The 18,777-nt window shown below is 43.3% G+C and overlaps 1 protein-coding gene across 1 annotated transcript in view; it reads right to left on the bottom strand.

Moving 5' to 3' along the window:
• The window catches only part of rftn2 (raftlin family member 2), a 28,817-nt gene extending 19,833 nt beyond the window's left edge, over nt 1–8,984 (bottom strand). Inside the window, exon 1 of the mRNA XM_061723213.1 lies at nt 8,612–8,984. Within this exon, the coding sequence (XP_061579197.1) occupies nt 8,612–8,750 (139 nt within the window). The 5' untranslated portion in view covers nt 8,751–8,984. The remainder of the gene's footprint in view (nt 1–8,611) is intronic.
• Nucleotides 8,985–18,777: the final 9,793 nt, after the last annotated feature.

Here is an 18,777-nt window from a genome sequence, read left to right on the forward strand (position 1 = left end):
CTGCAGTGGACATGAAGACAGACGCGACCATGAGACTCAAGGAAGCAGTGATGGAGGAAAAAAGAGGTGACAGAGCAAGATTAGATCTGATTCATGCTCCTCCATCAACTCGACAAAAGATGCAAACGCCTTCTTTGGTCTTTTAAAGTTTTGTGTTGAGGTGAAAACAAACGCAAGGGGGTGTGGACTTTTGAAAAGGATCTGACGTGAAACCCAGTGGTCGAGTGTTTACCTTCTGGTTTCACTTTTCTATTGGCGAGGGCGACTGTAGGCGTTGACCAATCAGGAACAGCGAACGCTTTTATTGCAAATGCTGCATCATAAAGGAAAGAGAAGAGGGGGGGGTTGTACGCTCTTTGAACGAGTTTAGCAGAAGGGACCAAGCGGAGAAGCGAAGAGCTGGAAATGATGCAGTACAGCTCAGATCGGCTTCATCCATTACTTTCCAGATAAAAGGAAACAGTCGAGAAAAAGGTCAGTGCAGCCAATGGCAGCCCTGCATGGACGAGTGCGTGAGGCCACCGAGGGTTCGGTGGTGCAATTAAAGACGTACCAGTACTAACGTCAGGCCCCATACACAGGCCGTGCACGGAGTTGCTACGCAGCAGCATAAATCACGCCTGTAGGCCGGCTCACCGAGATAAAATTGCAACAGTTGCTTCTTGTCACTATAAATCAAATTTAATTCAAAAGCCATAAGTACGTTATCATGTGTTGATGAGATTTTAATTACATTTAACAAGAGCAAGCTTCGTCTTTAACAGTGTTTGAAGCTGCTCGTCATTAGAGAGAAAGCAAAGCTAACTTTGCCCTAACTGCTGCAAAAATGACTAAATATCGGCTATCTATGCAGAAACACCCGTTCAGATAAAGACGGGATCAGAGCCTTGCACGGCTGAGACGCAGCAAGGAGATGCTGATAATAGCTCTGCTGACGGTGAGACATCTGCAGGCCAGAAACTCATCAGGAATGTTGCTGACTGGTATTATCGATGCTTCGGGGCGCGGAAACCCAAAAATCCAATGACTTCTTCCTCACATCCTCTCCCGCTTTAACAAACGCAGACAGGACTTACTTGGCTCTTTTTAGATGCAACAGTTCAGCCAAACTCACGCTGAAGGATCCGGGTTGCATCACGAAGCGTTAACTCCCCACAGGAACGTGGAGCCAGCGGTCGTCCTGAGGTCTTTTATCTGCTTCAGGTGAACCTGAGAACGTCATCTTCTGATTCACAGAGAAAGCTTCAAACGCTCATGCGAAGGGGGGGAAGTTTAAATTCACAGTCTGAGAAGTTGGCACAGACTTTTCTTTTTAGGATTTCTTTGGCTTGAAGAAACTCGACAGATTGAAAAACCATTTTGCCAGCCAGTCTACTACAGACTGGAAAAGCTCCAGCCTCCATTATATTTAGTGCTGCCAATTATGGAGCTCCACACTCCTTCACACTTTCAAGGAGGCAGGACGTCTGCACGCCAAACTTCCCTTTTTCATGGACGCTTCACTCCAAAACCTGCAGAAGTGTGCGATGGGGGGATTTTTAAATCCAGAACACAGAGCATTAAGAAACGCTAAAACGTCTCATTGTAGAGATTCAGTGATTCTCCCTGCAGCTGTGAGACTACACAACCAGCACTGCTCCCAGTAGACCACATACATAACAACCTGACAATAAATGTACATACTGGAAAATAATGTGCAATATCATTCACTGCAAGGTGCAATTATGTAAATATCCGTCTGTTATCGTATTTTATATACCAGTATTTTTTATTATTATTATTGTAAATACCAGTACTGTTTATAGTGTGTCATACTCTGATATTTATTATTGTATTATTATTATTATTATTTCTATGATGCCTCTTGTTTTGCACTATCCCCTTTGCTGCTGTACACTGCAAATGTCCCCGCTGTGGGACTAATAAAGAAATATCTTATCTTATCTTATCTTATCTTATCTTAAATACAGTGCGGCTCTCACTGAAGCCATGCAGGAGGAGCTGCTCTGATCTCACTCAGGTAGGAAATCACCTCTCTTTCAGGACAAGCCTGAACGGGAACAGGTTTTTTTAAACATACTTTGAACATAATACCTCGATAGATCACGAGGGGATTTATCTGAGACTCACGGCTGATATTAGTGAGATCTGCAGTCTGTCTGGATCAGGCCCGTCTGACTCACACACACACTGCTTCTGAAGTGCTGTATTTATCCCAGGGTTTCAGAGGGCAGAACCCATGACTCCCTGCTGATGATGGCTTTGCCACCACCACAAAGCGGCTGCCAGTCCCGGACCAGCTGCTGGTGGGTGAAATAAAAAATGGAGTTAAAAAAAGCTGTCACCACTCTAATTTAGGAAAAATTCATGTTGCAAAGTCTAAGCCCTAAACCAGCAGGAGCGGCGTTGTCGTCTTCTGATATCTGGAAGTCTTAACTACATCCTTCACTCTGCAGTTTCTCCCACTTCTTCATCTGAGGACATCACGCCCACACAGCTTCAAAAATGTTCTCATAGAGGCTTTATCTTGACAAATCAAGATAAACAACATTCTTGCACAGAAACACCCGTTAGCACCCGTCTGCAGAAGTACCTACGAGATTTGTCTCTGATTCAAGTGGGCAGAGCAACAACACATCCAGATCGGCGGTCAGAGGCTGGAACTAGGAATTACGTCACACTGGAGTTGGTTGCAAAGTTGGAAAAAACATGGACGCCTGTGAGCCGGGGATCAAATCCTGCCTCGAGCGAAGGAGTTCAAGTATCCCGGGGTCTTGTTCACGAGTGAGGGAAGGATGGAGCGAGAGCCTGAAAGGGGGATCAGCAGCGATGCATCCATCTGGTTTCGGCTCAGCTCTCCTTCTACCAGTCCATCTATGTTCCCACCATCACCTACGGTCATGGACTGTGGGTAGAAAGAACAAGATAGGGAACGCAAATGGTGGAGATGAGTTTTCCCCGCAATGTCTCTGGGTTCTCCCTTAGAGACAGGATGAGAGGTTCAGTCATCTGGGGGGGATGAAAGTCAATCTGCTGTCCTCCACATCGCCAGGAACCAGATGAGCTGGTGAAGATGCCTCCTGGACACCTCCCTGTTGAGGTTATCGGGGTACTTCCCACTGGGAGGAGCCCACGGGGAAGACCCAGGACACCCTGGAGGGAATGTGTCCGTCAGTTGGCCTGGGGACGCCTCGGGATCGCCCACACGGTCTGGATGAAGTGGCCAAGGAGAGGGAAGTCTGGGCTTCCTGCGACCTGATCCCAGATAAGCAGTAGAAGATGGATGGATGGACGGATGGATGGATGGATGGCTTGTGTGCTGTGAACCTCTCTGAACGTCACAACCAGCTGTTGCCACTGCTAGCCACTGGTAGCAGTAAGGATTCATAACAACACTGTAAGCGGTTATTCGGGGTGTAACAATATGTTGTGCCACAAAATTTCACGATACAAAAAGTCACGATACATGTCGACACGATACTGTAGCGCGATATTGGGTTATTAATATTAATATATTGTGTTTACTAGTAACATCCTATTGGTGCAGCGGGATCACGTGACAACCGCACCTCGACCTGCGGACCAAAATCTTACTACGCTCAGAAGAAATTAGTACCATTTTGGGGTCCCGATCATTGGACTCTTGCAGGGTTTTGAGCTCTGAACTTTTACTTATGAGGTGAGCATGAATCAATCTTTTTTATGATGTAAAGATTGTGTCGTCCCCAAAGGTGGGAGCGGGATGAAACGATAACGGGGTTCCCCTTACGGCCTCAGGCTTGTGGCTGAAGCTCTTAGCTCTGTCATAAGATAAATAACAGTCATGTCGCATTTTGAGTTTGGGACTTTTCATAGTTTATTTATTTACTTTTATTTATTTATTCAATTTTAGTTGTTACATTTCTGGAAAAGAAAAAAGTCAAGTCATACATGAGAGAAACTATTCAGTTTGTGGCAAAATATTTTTACTTGTATGAAACTGAAGATGCATAATGCAAACCTGACATTTACTTCAGTAACTTCAGTTACTTCAGGTACTTCATTTAGTTCAGTTTGTGGAAAATGGTTGGCCTGGCTTTCTCTTTAAAACTTAAACAGTTATAAAGCATTACAAACTGTAACAATAGGGCAAATGCACAGCATTGTTTTGTATTTTGTGTCTTTCAAATAAAAGACAATTTTTTCCAGTCATATGTTCCTCATTCAAGGTTGTTAAAAAAATACTGCTATAATATCGTATTGTATCGTTATCGTGACCTCAATATCGTGTATCGTACCGTATCGTGAGATTAATGTATCGTTACACCCCTAGCGGTTATACGTGTCCAGGGATTCGTGCTGCAGCCCCTCGTGAAGCACTTTGTGTTTTTTATCTGTGAAAAGAGGAAATTCAAACTTCCAAGAACAAATGGAACGAACGGTTTGAACTGAAACAGTACTTTGGCTGCGACGACGGCACTTTGCAAGTCCACAAGAACAGAAATACAGACGAGAATGGCCGCAGAGAAGCGCCTGCTGTCTTCCATGTGGAGGTGCAGAAAATCCAAAGTATGGTTTGTTTAAATTTGGCACCGACATTGGAAAAAATCTCCCATTCTGCTGGAAATAAGGGTATCCGGTATCTGCAAGTATTTGCATCCAGCATCCATACATGTTTTTATAAACGGAAGCCCAACCTGTGCCGGGATAGAAAACATCTCCAACCCAAAGACAGCAAAATGCATTACCTGCTAAAAAACCCCTCCATCATGTCTTCATGGCTCCATTTATAGTAACTGATTTGAGACAGTGGAGTCAGTTTCTTTACTTCCCTCCAACTCCTCATCCCACCAGGAGTACTTTTGAAACGAGTATAAAAGCTTTGTGCAACGCTCTTCTGAGGTACAGCAAACACAGCATGTGAGGAGCATCGGAAGTTGGCTGGAGATAAGATGGGGATGCTGGGTAATTCTGCTCCGATCTGGGCCTGTGATGACGCAGGAACCAGCAGATCTGACTGGCTCCCTGGGAAGTTTTAAGTAACGGGGCCGTGTTTCATCTGAGTTTTAGTGCTGGAGGTGACTTCAAACACTCGGTGATAGAAGTCACGGCCTCATGCAGAAAAACCTCAGCGCCAGGATATGATTTAAAAAAAATGTATTTTGCAAAAGAAGCAGGAAAGAGTTCAGTAAAAGTAGCATTTTAATGGATAACATGAAGATCCACACTGGCAAAAGGCCGTACCGGTGCAACACCTGCGGAAAATCGTTTAAAAGATCATTAATCTGGGGGCACGGTGGCGCAGCAGGTAGTGCGGCCGTCTCACAGCAAGAAGGTCCTGGGTTCGATTCCCGCCGGGGACGCTGTGGGCGCTGAAGTGCGTGTTAGTTCTCCCATGACTTCAGTGCCCACACCCTGGGTGGGGTTGGCGAAAGGATCTTTCTGTGTGGAGTTTGTATGTTCTCCCCGTGTTCCCTTGGGTAGCTAATGGGAGCTACCCTCACAAAAACATGCAACAGTCCTGGGCTATACATGCCCCCTCTGGCCAACCGGGGCGCCAAATGGGGTGGGGAGGATCCGGCCGGAATAACGTGATCCTTCCACGCGCTACGTTCGGCCGGAGAATCCTCATCCTGTCTGGTGAAAAGAAGCGGTCCATCACTCCTCAGGATAAGAAGGAGACCGGATAAAAAAAAAAAAAATATTTATAAAAGATCATTAATCTTTTAATGATCTTAAAACCACAAAAAAGAAAAAACCCACATCGTCAGAGTGGCCAACAATAAAGAAGATAGTGTAAATACTAGTGAGGACTGGACTTTTACTTTACGTTTCTGACCTCCTGTAACTCAGAAAGCAGCTGTTTCCTTTTGTGATTCCCCGCAGTCCTTCACTGACCTGCCGTTTCCACGCTCACCTCCCATTCACAACTTCACTTCCCTCCAACCAGGCACAGTGAAAGCAGCCGGCGTGCAACAGATGAATGGATTATCTTAAAAAAAAGAAAGATGGCAAGGCTGTTGGAACTAGAGCCACGTCACAGCGAGTGTCGTCTTTCCGCTCCTCCGGGAGGGGGTTTCATCGCGCTGCGTGAGGAGGCGTGTGAACGAGCGCGTGTCCTTGGGCCTGCTGTGGGAATGAGCTCCCAGACGAGGAAAAAATAAATAAAAAATACAACTCTGCGGCGACCTATTCGTCAACATACTGAATGAAGGTCCCCGTCGCCATGAAAGGTCTCCGGTTAGATGCCGTTACGCTGCACGCAGGCCGTCCTGATGTTTTTATTGCACGTTACAAGAGTGATGGTAGAAGACGGCCCCTGTGGGAACAATGAAGTGATAGGGCCGTAAACATGTCCGCTATTTAGGGCCGTTTTGAGGCCAAATAAACAAAGAGGAAGCTTTCTGTCAAAAGGAAGAAAAAACCCCAGCAAGTATGGTCTTATTTAATGGGAAACGGGGAAGAATAGTCATTATGTGTGTGTCCGTTTCCTCTCAGAAAAATAAAGGTAAGCTGGAGCTGAAATTGGTAGCTGAAATGATGATTAAAAAAGATACACTAGGAACAATAAAATCAACACTTCATGTGTTGTTTCTATTGATAAGATATAGATTAATAAACCTTTGATGCTTTCTCCTTTTTTAATATAAAGGATTATAACAAACCAAGGATATCCAGTTTTGCATGGGGATTCTGGAGGGCTTGAATCAAGCCGACCAGACCTCCTTTCCTTGGTTTTTGAGGATGTTTCACCTTCCGTTCAGATGCCTTCAAGAACCAAGTAAAGGAAGTCCAGTTGCCTCCATCTAAACCTCCAAGAATTCCCACGGCCAGGATCACAGAGTCTGCACCGGGAGGTGAACGGGAAAGAGAAGGATCAAATACCCGTGAAGCTCAGAGATACTCATCCGTTTGGCTTAAAAACTAACCAGCAAATGTTTCAAACGCTGTCCAACGAAAGGTCAAGTGGGGTGTGCTTCCAGAGCCCAGAATGCACCATTTTACCAACCAGTATTCTGAGGAAGTTCATTTAATTTCAAATTAGAAAAAAAGTGTTTTTTCTCTGTTATAAAAGCAATTTGAACCATTTCATGATTCATTGATTTCATCATATCACATATTTGTTTCGACTCATCAACAGTCAAATATAATGAATTTAAAATAAGGTAATACGGAAGAATCAAGTAGGACATCTGTATATAATCAATCACTTGATTGAGTCTATGAAATATCTACTGTCCCAAAGGTGCCAAGTAACTTCTGAACAAGTTGAAAGCTTCATGGAATGTTTTGGTCTGAGTTTTGTTACACAAACCAAACACACTCTCAGCTGCTCTGTCCCGGTCCCTTACAGATCCTTTAAGGGTCCATTCAAATCAAACACACAGATGTAAAACATGTTTATCTGACCTAAACACCAGCTACTGCTCCAAAAATGCTTGATTCATTTTAAAGTAAAATTAAGATAATACATTTAGAAAGAAAATACAAACCGAAAAGAAATTTATACAATGTAATCTTAACATCTGCACAATTATTTCTATTACTTACAAACACCAGGAAACTGGACCACATTACACCGGTCATGAAATCACTACACTGGCTTCCAGTTAGTCAAAGGATAGAGTTTAAAATCCTACTGCTGGTCTACAAAGACCTGAATGGTCTTGGACCAAAATGCATGCTTTATCTGTTAGTTCCTATGAAGCTCCCAGACCCCTGAGCTTCATCTGGATCTGGTTTGTTGTGTGTCCCAAAAACAAGAACCAAGCAAGGTGAGGCAGCGTTCAGTTATTCTGCTCCTCACCGGTGGAACAAACTTCCTGCAGACCTGAGGTCTGCTCCAACTGTAGATCCTTTAAATCAGGGCTAAAAATATTACTGTTTACTGAAGCGTTCTCCTAAATACAATTTTTATTTTTATTTAACCTTTATTTAACCAAGTAATAGCCCATTGAGATCAAGAATCTCTTTCACAAGGGTGACCTGGCCAAGAAGGCAGCAGCGCACGTCAAAACAAATAAAATCACAAGGTTAAATGACAGAATACAAAACAATAACAGAGGAACCGCGTCTTATACCCGCTACTTACCTGCTGTATTCTACTGCCCTTACTTTTTAACAACTTGTGCTTTTTATAATACCTCTTTTCTTATCATTTTATTTGTTATTTACTGTTTAATTGTGTCTTGGTGCTTTTAATGGTGAAGTTAAAGCACTTTGAATTACCTTGTGTTGAATTGTGCTATACAAATAAACTTGCCATGCCTATCTATCTATCTATCTATCTATCTATCTATCTATCTATCTATCTATCTATCTATCTATCTATAACTTGTGCTTTTTATTATTTTACCTCTTTTCTTATAATTTAATTTAATTTTATTTGTTATTTACTGTTTAATAGTGTCTTGCTGCTTTTAATGTTAAAGTTAAAGCACTTTGAATTACCTTGTGTTGAAATGTGCTGTACAATTAAACTTGCCTTGCCTTGAATGTATGAAAATAACCTTTACATGCAGCTCTGGTGTGAAAAAACTTGTCAAAAAGCTCGAAAAAAGGACTGAAACAATTAAGAACTGGCCATGAATCGATTAGTCGACTAAAGTGTGGCTGATCGGACCCCCCCTACCTTCCAGGCTGAAGTCCAGCAGCACATATTCATACACCGAGTCGGTCTTGGTCTCCACCTGCGGTCTCTTCAGGGTGGAGTAGATCTTCCCGGGACTGCTGTCCTCCGGGTCTTCCAGCTTCCGCAAGCCGCAGCCCATGCTCTCCTCGGCGGGGACGGGAGGACCGGGGGTCCGGCGGAGCTCCGGCTCTGCTGATGTGGAGAGTATGAACTTTTACCGGGATGATCGCTTCATCCCGGACGGCCGTCCCCCCCGAGATGAGCGGTGAGCGGCGGTGGTGGGGGGTCTGCGGGCCGGGGAGGAGCAGGACAGCGGGGAGGATGACTTCTCCAGGCGGCTGTGGGGGGAAACGTGTCCCGCTGAGGAGGCTGCACGGCCGGAGCGTGAAAGGGAGGAGGGAGCGCTGCCCTCCAAGACAAAAGTTTTCCACCCACAAACAAGCTGGAGGAGAGGATAACACCACTTCCGCTCAAAACGTAAAAATAAAATAACAAAACAGAGTACTGTCGAGATTTGAACGATTTTTAATTTCTTTTTTTTCTGTCTTTATAAATAGTTTGGCAAGGCCAAAATAAGTCATCAACAGTTGAGCAAAATCCCAAATATTTGAATGAATTAATGAATACTTTATTACTCAAAAGGTTCCATATAAAATACATAAAAATTACAGGTACACATTAAAAGACATGCAAACATCTGTTCCAATGTTTCCATAGTCCAGATGTGTACCTTGTATAACTCCGTTTGATCTCAGTGAGTGCAGCTATTAGACAATTTTCTGACTCATGGAGTCGACCCATACATTTAAACATAAAATTCCTCAGCAGAGCATGGAAGGTGGGGACATAACAATTAACAAATAAAGTGCTTGCACTTGTCCATCTTGGAAGCTTAAGGAGGATCCTGAACGCATCATTATATGCTACCTGCAACTTCTTTAGCTTGGCGGTGGTATAATTACACCAAAGGCGAGCTGTGTAAAGAGGTGTACAAAAGGCTCTGAATAGATTTACCTTAACATCAGCTGTGCCCATATGGAATCTACAGGCAAGCATATTGGCCTGAGCCAATTCTCACCAAATTTTTCTTATCAGGGTTCAGGTCGTCTATGCATTGCATACCTGTTTTGGATTTAAAAATAAGGGACATTTTCCACCAACCCAGGTCCAGTATTTTACATTTTAAGACAGATTTACAAGAAATCTAAAATAACTACCTGTCAATCACTTACAAACTACAATTATGTGCTCAGAATCTGATATTCCGACCTTTGTTGATAATGAGATGCTGTGGACATTCCTATGTGTGTAATTCCTTATAGAGATTCCTATAATAGAGCCTAGATGAAAACACAAAAGGGAATGAAAGCACATTTATTTATTTTAAATATTTTCAGTTTATATACACATTGATTGTCTTCAAGTGAAACATTTACATTTTCTTTTTATTTGTCATTTTCACTCATGAGGCTCTCTGGTATTCACTTACTGACATCGGTCTTTCCCCTGTGAGAGACACTAAAATCACAGTTACACATCTTTTCAGAACAGGTAACTGAGCCCCATGCTCCTCTTTAGGAAAGTAAATTTGGTTTCCTATTTTTAGAAATATTTACACAGTCTTCGCTTTTTTGGCAGAAATGCCTTCTCTCTGGTTACATCCGTCCATCCATCTATTATCTATACCTAGGGCTCCAGAACTACGACTGTGATGCCAAAATATCAATTCATCCGGGTTTTCCACAGAAAAGCTTCAAGTGTAGGAAGTTTAAGAGTTGAACCTAAGCAGAGAGGCTGAGAGTCTCATCACCCGCCGGCTCATCCAGCTCCTTCGGGAGGAGGCCAGGACGTTCCCAAGCCGGCCAAGTGATATACACATCTCTCCAGTGTCCTGGATCTGCCTTGAGGCCTTTTCCCAGTACAAACATACCTAAAGCACCTCCTCCGGGAGGCCTCCAGGAGGCATCCCAACCAGATGCTCAAACCACCAACCTCCAGATGTGGAAGAGCTCTTCTTATAATTACCCCACCACTGACACCCAGAGGAATTACATAGTTGCTATTATTCGGTCTATCCTTGGCTCTTACTGGCACGTACAGCACGGGCAAATGTTGTCTGGGCCAGATGTGTCCCAGATGCCATAAGCGAGACCTGACTTGGGAAGAGTTGTGAGGGCCAATCATGACCCTAACATCCAAAGAAAATGTACATTTTGTCCTCGTCTGATAGATACGTGGCCGAGCTTAGTCAGTCACGCTCGGCCTGTTCCAATATCATCAATTAAATAAACTACAGATTTGTGTCAGATGTTCTTACATTCTTCAGAATGCAGTCACTTCTGTGGTGGCTCTAAATACCTCGTCATCCACCTTGCATGGTATTTCTTTTCAGAGGTGAACTGTGTCTCCACATGGTCAAGATTAACTCCAGACTTTTCCTTCCTGGAAAAAATGTTTTTATTTTGAAGTGCCAATTGGGTCACATCCGGTTTGTATGTGGGTTATGGTTGTGGGCTTAATGCGGTGGAGTTTCAGAAGGAGAAAAAAAATAAGTTTATTTCCAGAAGCAGAGGCCTGTTAACTTAAGAGTCATACAGAGGAGGTTAGATATCCAAATGAATCCTGACAAGCTTCAACAGGCAGGACGTCGGCAGCGGGACGGAGATCAGGAATGAAGAGGCATGTTCCTGCTGACATCACCCTCCATCCTCCAAACTCTCTTTGAAACTTTTGTACTATTGGCAACCGGTAGTCTGAGTCATCACTGCCCTGCGCCACATCTCAAAGTTCAAAGTTCAGCACAATTTCTACAGAACGATTTGCAAAATTTGATTAGAAACAAAGTAATTAGTTCGTGGACTGATTATCAGTAACAACACCCGTCCGTCCGTCCGTCCGTCCGTCCGTCCGTCCGTCCGTCCGTCCGTCCGTCCATCCATCCATCCATCCATCCATCCATCCGTCCGTCCATCCATCCATCCATCCATCCATCCATCCTTCAGGCACGTCCATCCAGCCGGACGTGCCTGAAACCCGTCCTGACGGAGGCGTCCAGGCTGCACCTCACCTGGCTCCTGTGATGTGGAGGAGCAGCGGCTCTCGTCCCTCCCGGATGCCTGAGCTTCTCTCGCCCCGTCTCTGAGGGAGAGCCCGGCCATCCTACGGAGGAAACTGATTTCAGCCGCTTGTATCCGCGACCTCATTCTTTCAGTCATTACCCAGAGTTCATGATCATAGGTGACGGTGGGAACGTGGATCGACCGGTAAACAGGAAAGCCTTGACTTTTGACTCGACTCTCTGTTCACAACAACAGAACAAAGCAAAAATGTCATTGGTGTTTTTGCCAATCAGATTTCTTAAAATAAAGAAGCAAGAGAAGACTGTTAATCTGAAGACTGTTAATCACACAGAAGCACGTCCTGCGTGTACAAGCCGACCGTGACCCGGCGTCCGTCGTCTAGCGCTTCACTGACAGCTTTTTTACGAGCGAACACAGTTTAACGAGCGTCTCTCCATCACTGCCCTCCCGAGCTCCCGATGGTCGCAGGTAGAAAGCCGAGGGCGACGGAGGTCAGAGGTCAGCTCTGAGTTTGTGGATGTGTGCAGCTTCTCCGGATGTCGTTACTCATCACAACAACACTGCATGACAGCAGCGAGGGATTGAGTTACAGCGATGTGTCCCCGGCAGCCGGGCTCGGTCACACCCCCCGAACCACACTGATTGAATTATCTTCTCGGTTACAACGTTGGTGACCGCAAAGAGCAGACTGCTGAGAAACATGTGCAGCAATCCAAAGTCAGGTAAAGTCTTAGTAAAAAGAAGGGTAGGAAATGTGGATCATGACACCACCTTAAAGGGGACCTATTATGAAAAACACGTTTTTTCTTGCTTTAACATAAAGTGGTCTCCCCTCAGCCTGCCAACTCAGAGAAGGAGGAAAGCAACCAAATTCTGCAGTGTCTGTACAGCCATCCAGTGTGATGTGGCTTCTACGAGCCGTTCAGATTCTGCTCCCGTCGTTACGTAACGACAGGAGCGATGCGTGAAACCACGCCCACAACTAACTCCGCCGGCCGGAGCTTCCACCATTTTTCCGTAGCGGTGTATCGCGTCGTTCAGGCAGCCAATCAGCACAGTACCTCATTATCATAGCCTCCCCGCCCACTCAGAATCCCGCATAGATAATGAGGTTAGAGAATGGGAAGATAAAGACATGGCTCAGAGGCTGAATTTCTAATTTATTTAGCAAAAACAATCAAAAGCTTGTTTTTAAGACATTAAAGGCCCGTTTAAAATAGGTATTAGATGCCATAATAGGTCCCCTTTAAGTCATATAGAGAGGTTCAAGATAGATGGCGTTGAAGTCTCCAGATTAGGATGAATGCATGGTTGTTTTTGTTGCCTGGCAACAACTGTGATGTTGACTTCAGATGCAGCGTTGGGAGCTAACGCAGGTGAACCCTCTCAGTATGGTTGGAAACTCGCAGCCCAACAGTTCAACATCTGGGATGCAGATTCCCAGTCACAGATTACATCATCTGCTGGTAAAAAGCACCACAAGAACTCCTACTCCACTTCTGTTGTCCAGTCTGAAGTCTTCTGTCGATCTGTTATCGTCCACAACCCGTGCAGAGAGATGCTGAAGTCTAGAGCGTGCTCCTGCAGCCGCTTCCCGGAGAACACAGTACTCCTGCTGTCTCCTTTTAGCACAACAAGCACATTCATCTCACCTCACAGGGATCTGACTCTTCCAGGATGTTTGATGTAAAAAAGAAAGAAAATAGTCAAAATGATTAGATTTTTGGTCTCCACTTTCTTCTATTCTGCATTTAAGGGCCATTTTCTGACCATTAGCTGGTCCTTGGATAGCTCAGTCTGCTGCTTCCACATGAAAACTACATACCGTTGTCATGGATACACGTCTTGATACTGTTAAAAAGTGCCAAAGAAATCTCTGTAGTTGAACAGCATCCAAAGCAGCATGTAAAATGTTTCAAAAGAGGAGGAAAGCTTGGGTTGTTTTTATTCATTTATTTATTTTCAGTTGAGATCTCAGTCAAGTTGAACAAAATTTGATTATTTCTAAAATCCTCCTCCTGCTTCGGCAGCAATGGTGTCCAGTTCTGCTCCAGGTTAACATGGAGTAAAGTAACATAATTTTTTTGCTTTTGCTTTGTGTGTAATTAGATGTGCTGATTATATTGACATTATGGATTAAAGCAACACAATTCGCATGCATGCACCTTTGAGATTCATGATTTTTGACCGACATTGGTGTCAGTGTCAAAATGTGACCATCGAACTGTCAACAGGATACAAGATAAAGAGTGTTTTTGTGTTTGTCATAAATAACCCCAACCTGAACCCTGAGCTCCAGTGTGAGGACTGTGGACACGGTGATTTCTTATCATACATGTGTCGTCTGCAGGCTTCACACTTTGCTCAGTGACCACATGGGACACAGTTTTCACTGTCCTACAAAAAAAACCTTAAACATTGTAGTTATTGTTTATTGGGAAGCGGTTGAAGGGCACGGCAACCCTCAGACAGATGTGGAAAACACACGTGCACACACGAGCACAGCCGGTCTGAGCAGATGGGACTGTGAACCAACAACACCAGCTGCAGGTGGTGCATAGCGATCCCCTTCTCTCATTTCACCATCCACACATTCTCCTCTCCTCAACTCCTCTCCTCGTGTCTCAGTCCCTCCCATCGGGGGAACCGGTGAAGGAGACGTAAATAAAGACATGAGGACAGAAGAGAGGGGTGCACTTACCAAACTCAGATGTTGCCGCTCTTCAGCAGCGCTTTCAGACACATTTCTAATGTGAGAAAAGCATTTTATGTCTCCATAAGTGCATTTAAGGAGTTGTTTCTCCCATTTATCTCTGTGATCAGTCTCAGTCGGCAGGAGGACAACAGGAGATGAGGAGACACTTATCATGTCAATTAAGAGAGCTTGTACACCTGGATTAATTTCCTGCAAGCTCATTTCTTTATGTATTTTCAGCTTCAACTAAATATGCTCTTTGAGGTACTAAGAAACGTAAAGAAGCTCTGAAACGTTCATAAGTGCACAAGAGATGAATTAAAACTGATGAGGACAGAGATGTAATTAGATGAAAGGCCTCATCATTCTGAAGTGATTAAAACAAGTGGATTATGCGCCTGTTTTCCTGCACGATGTCTTGAGCCATGTAAACGATTGTTTGGTCGGAAAGAATGAGAGGAAGGAGACAGAGGAAGGAAGCAGCTGGATGGATGAGAGTCACTGAGACAGAGGGGGAAATCCTAAAAATATATATTTATTTGCTCTCTTCGGACTTTATGAGGAAATATAAATATATAGATATAGATAAATAGATAGATAGATACTCTGTATACTGTATGTTCACCTGCAGATCTGTCCTGGATAATCCTTTGAATGAACCTGACTGTATAAGCACAGTAATAAATTAATATACTATCACACACAACCACAGAAACGGTCCCACAAGCACAAGTTGAGAATTGTATTGTTTTAATGATATAACATTTTGCATTTGTACCTATATGAGGTGATCAGTCATTCAAATGATGTGCTCCTAGCATCTCCTGGCCTGAATGTTATTGATTTGGTGTACTCCAGTGTTCATCTTTATGCTAGAAACAAGCTCCCCGAACAGCAGACACTTATTTGCCCCCCTAATCTGGATTACTGTGGACACTTACAGCTCATTACAACACTGGCGGGCAATAAGAGACTCAGACCTGACCCAAAGTTCACGAATAAGCAGCGAAACTGGATTATGACAAGTATTTTAAAGTGTATATTTGGCCCAAAGGTTCATATAAAATGCAGGTTTGGGTCATGTCTGGTTAGGATGGTCAAAATAAAGGATGGTTCCTTCACAGGGACGCTGCTGTTTCTCAAGGTTCTGGCCACCAGCCGCCCGAGAATGAGGTTGGATATCAACTGTGGTAAATCATAATCAAATCAATTCATCAAGCAGAAAATGTAACTTGATGTTACTGGGAAGAATGCACAATTAACGATTCACAAGTTAACTCTATAAACTTAGAATTAATTTAATAGTCTGAATTGAACTCAAGATTCACCATAAATGTATCAACTCAATTAAACGCAAATGGTTTGATACTTTAAAAAAATGCACTCATGCAGGAAAACACACTGACTACCGGAAAGAAAAATCTTTCAGAAAGACCCACAGCTGATCACCAAATCATCCACGATCTGTCACCCCTCACACTAAAACTGACCGAGCACACCTGACGTTGCTGTTAGCGGGCAGGTGCTGGCTGTGGGAGGGTGACGGATACCAAAGCTGAACATGAAAGTTTGGTGTCCCTACCAGACCATAAAATCGTCTATGTTAGGGTTAGGACTCGGGTCTCCTGGTCTTAGCGAGGATTCGGGCAGCAGGGTTCTGGATTAACTGCTGCTATTTGGAGGTTCTAGGGCAGGGGTCGGCAACCCGCGGCTCTAGAGCTGCATGTGGCTCTTTAGCGCCGCCCTAGTGGCTCCCTGGAGAAAATGTTTGACCTTTTTTTTTCCTTTTTTTTTCTTTTTTTCCTTTTTTTTCTCTTCTTTTCTCTTTTTTCCTCTTTTTTTCTTTTTTCTTTTTTTCTTCTTTTCTTTTTTTCTTTTTTCTTCTTTTTTTCCTTTTTTTCTCTTTTTTTTCCTTTTATCCTTTCCTTTTTAATCTCGACATTTTGACTTTTTCTCGACATTTCGACTTTTTTCTCAACATTTCGACTTTTTTTCACAAAATTTTGATTATTTCCTCAACATTTTGACTTTTTTCTCGACATTTCGACTCTTTTCTCGACATTTCGACTCTTTTTCTCGACATTTCGACTTAAAAAATCTTCCCCCAGTTCTAACTAATATAGATACATGCAGCATGCTGCCTTCATTCTAAGGCTTATACAAGACTTTTCATTTTTTGCGGCTCCAGACATATTTGTTTTTTGTGTTTTTGGTCCAATATGGCTCTTTCAACATTTTGGGTTGCAGACCCCTGTTCTAGGGAGACCCGTGAGACCAGCGTTACGGTAGTCCAGTCTACTGAAAATAAGAGGAAGGATACATTTTTCTGAGTCCTGCTGAGTCATCAGTCCTTTAATCCTCGAGATGTTCTTTAGGTGATAACAGTCTGACTTCATTACTGTTTTAATGTGGCTGTTAAAGTTCAGGTCTGAGTCCAGAACCAGATTTCTGCCTTGGCTCTTGGTTTTTAGTTTCACTGCTTGAAGCAGAGTGCTGACTTTTAATCTTCCTTCCTCAGCTCCAAACACTATTATTTCTGTTTTATCTTCATTTAACTGAAGAATATTCTGGCAAACCCACTCTTTAATTTGATCAATGCATTTGATCAGTGTTTGAATTGGATTATAGTTTCCTGGTGAGATGGTTATATAGATTTGTGTGTCATCTGCATAGTTATGGTAAAACATTTTGTTCTTTTTCATAGTTTAAGCAAGTGGGAGCATAGAGATGTTAAACAACAGAAGCCCCAGAACTGAACCTTGAGGAACTTGATTTTTGTTAGCTCCGATTTGTAGTTACCTAAAGACACAAAAGAGTCCCTGTCTTTTAGATAGGACTCCAACCAGGCAAGTGCTGTAGAAATTCAGTTTCTCTTAGTGTGTATCAAGATGTTATAGTCACGGTGTTAATTGCAGCACTGAGATCCAGTAAGAAGAAAACTATCAATATTGGAGCAGATGTTGACAGGGGCCTTTACTAGAGCTGTCTCAGTGCTGTGATGTGGACGGAAACCTGACTGGAAGACATCAAAACAGTCATTCGGCATCAGGAGGTTATACAGCTGTTGAAAAACAGCTTTTACAACCATTTTACTGAGAAAGGGGAGGTTTGATACAAGCTGTTCATGAGTGACCTGTCAAGGTTGTGCTTGTACTATAAAAGTGGCTTAATGATGGCTGTTTTTAGGCACCGAGGGCAGAAACCTGATGCCAAGGTCACTATCATTCTCAGATTAGTAATTAGTAATTAGTAATTCCCAGTTCAAGGACTAGTACCTGGACCTCATTAGCCGTCCCGTTCCTCATTAAAAAAGAAAGCGTTGAAGTGAACCTGGTGAACTTGTATAGATGTACAGTGGTTGTTAGTGGAGACACCTCACAGCTACATGACTGGACTAGTGGACCTAAAGAAATCTCACTTATGAGGTTGTAATAACATTCATTTGTAACGCTTTAACTGGAAATGCTAAGCATAATGTAAATTAGATACACAATCAATAATGACACAGTCCTTGCATGCCTTCAGGTGATAGTTGCTAACTAAGATATACTCAAGGCAAGGGAAGTCTATTTCATCTTCAAGGGCTCATCTCATTTCACAGGTTTTTGAAAACACCACAGAGACTCTGATTGTTTCACAGTTTCTAAATCAGTGGTTTTATGGGAGGAGATGAAAACCTGCGCCGATGACCTCGCATTTAACCTGACCCTAACTGACCCTAAGTCTTGGAGTACATACGTTATGGAAGCGCATGCAAGCATGCTTGGCCCGTTAAAGACATTTATTGCTTTTTTTGTTTCTCCACCTCCTCAATCTTGCCGCTCTTGTCTTTCTTTGAACTTTTCCTTGGGGGAAGAGAATTAAAAAAAAATCTGAACCTATGAATCAAAGAAATAATTAGTTTGACAGTTTGACGGTCAAATTAAAACCTTATCCCAACCTGACCTCCAAATCAAAAATAACAAATAACAAATAGATGATTTAGGTTTACTCAGGTTTGCTCACAAAAGGAATCTGTTGGAAGTAAAGCAAAAAACCAGACGTGAGCTGGTCGTAACTCCGGCGGTTGAAGGATGAAAGAGTTCTTCATAAATAGCTCCAGCGTGGTTTAAAGTGGACTGAAGTTCCAGCAGGAAACCACCATCGTTCAAGAGCTCCACCCGGCCTGGATGCACTGGGAAGGAAACCCAGGGTCCTCCTCTGCTAAACACAGCCTGCAGGATGAGGAGGAAGAGGGCAGCTTATATCTCTCAACACATTTATTACATCAATATTCATCCATTCTCTATACCCACTTAAACCTGTTCAGGGTCACCAAGTAAAGACCAGTTTTATTTGATAATTGTGCAGCAGGGACCATTCACAACATTAGAAAATAGCTGTAAAAGACT

Source organism: Cololabis saira, chromosome 6, assembly GCF_033807715.1.
Source record: "Cololabis saira isolate AMF1-May2022 chromosome 6, fColSai1.1, whole genome shotgun sequence".
Lineage (NCBI taxonomy): Eukaryota > Metazoa > Chordata > Actinopteri > Beloniformes > Belonidae > Cololabis > Cololabis saira.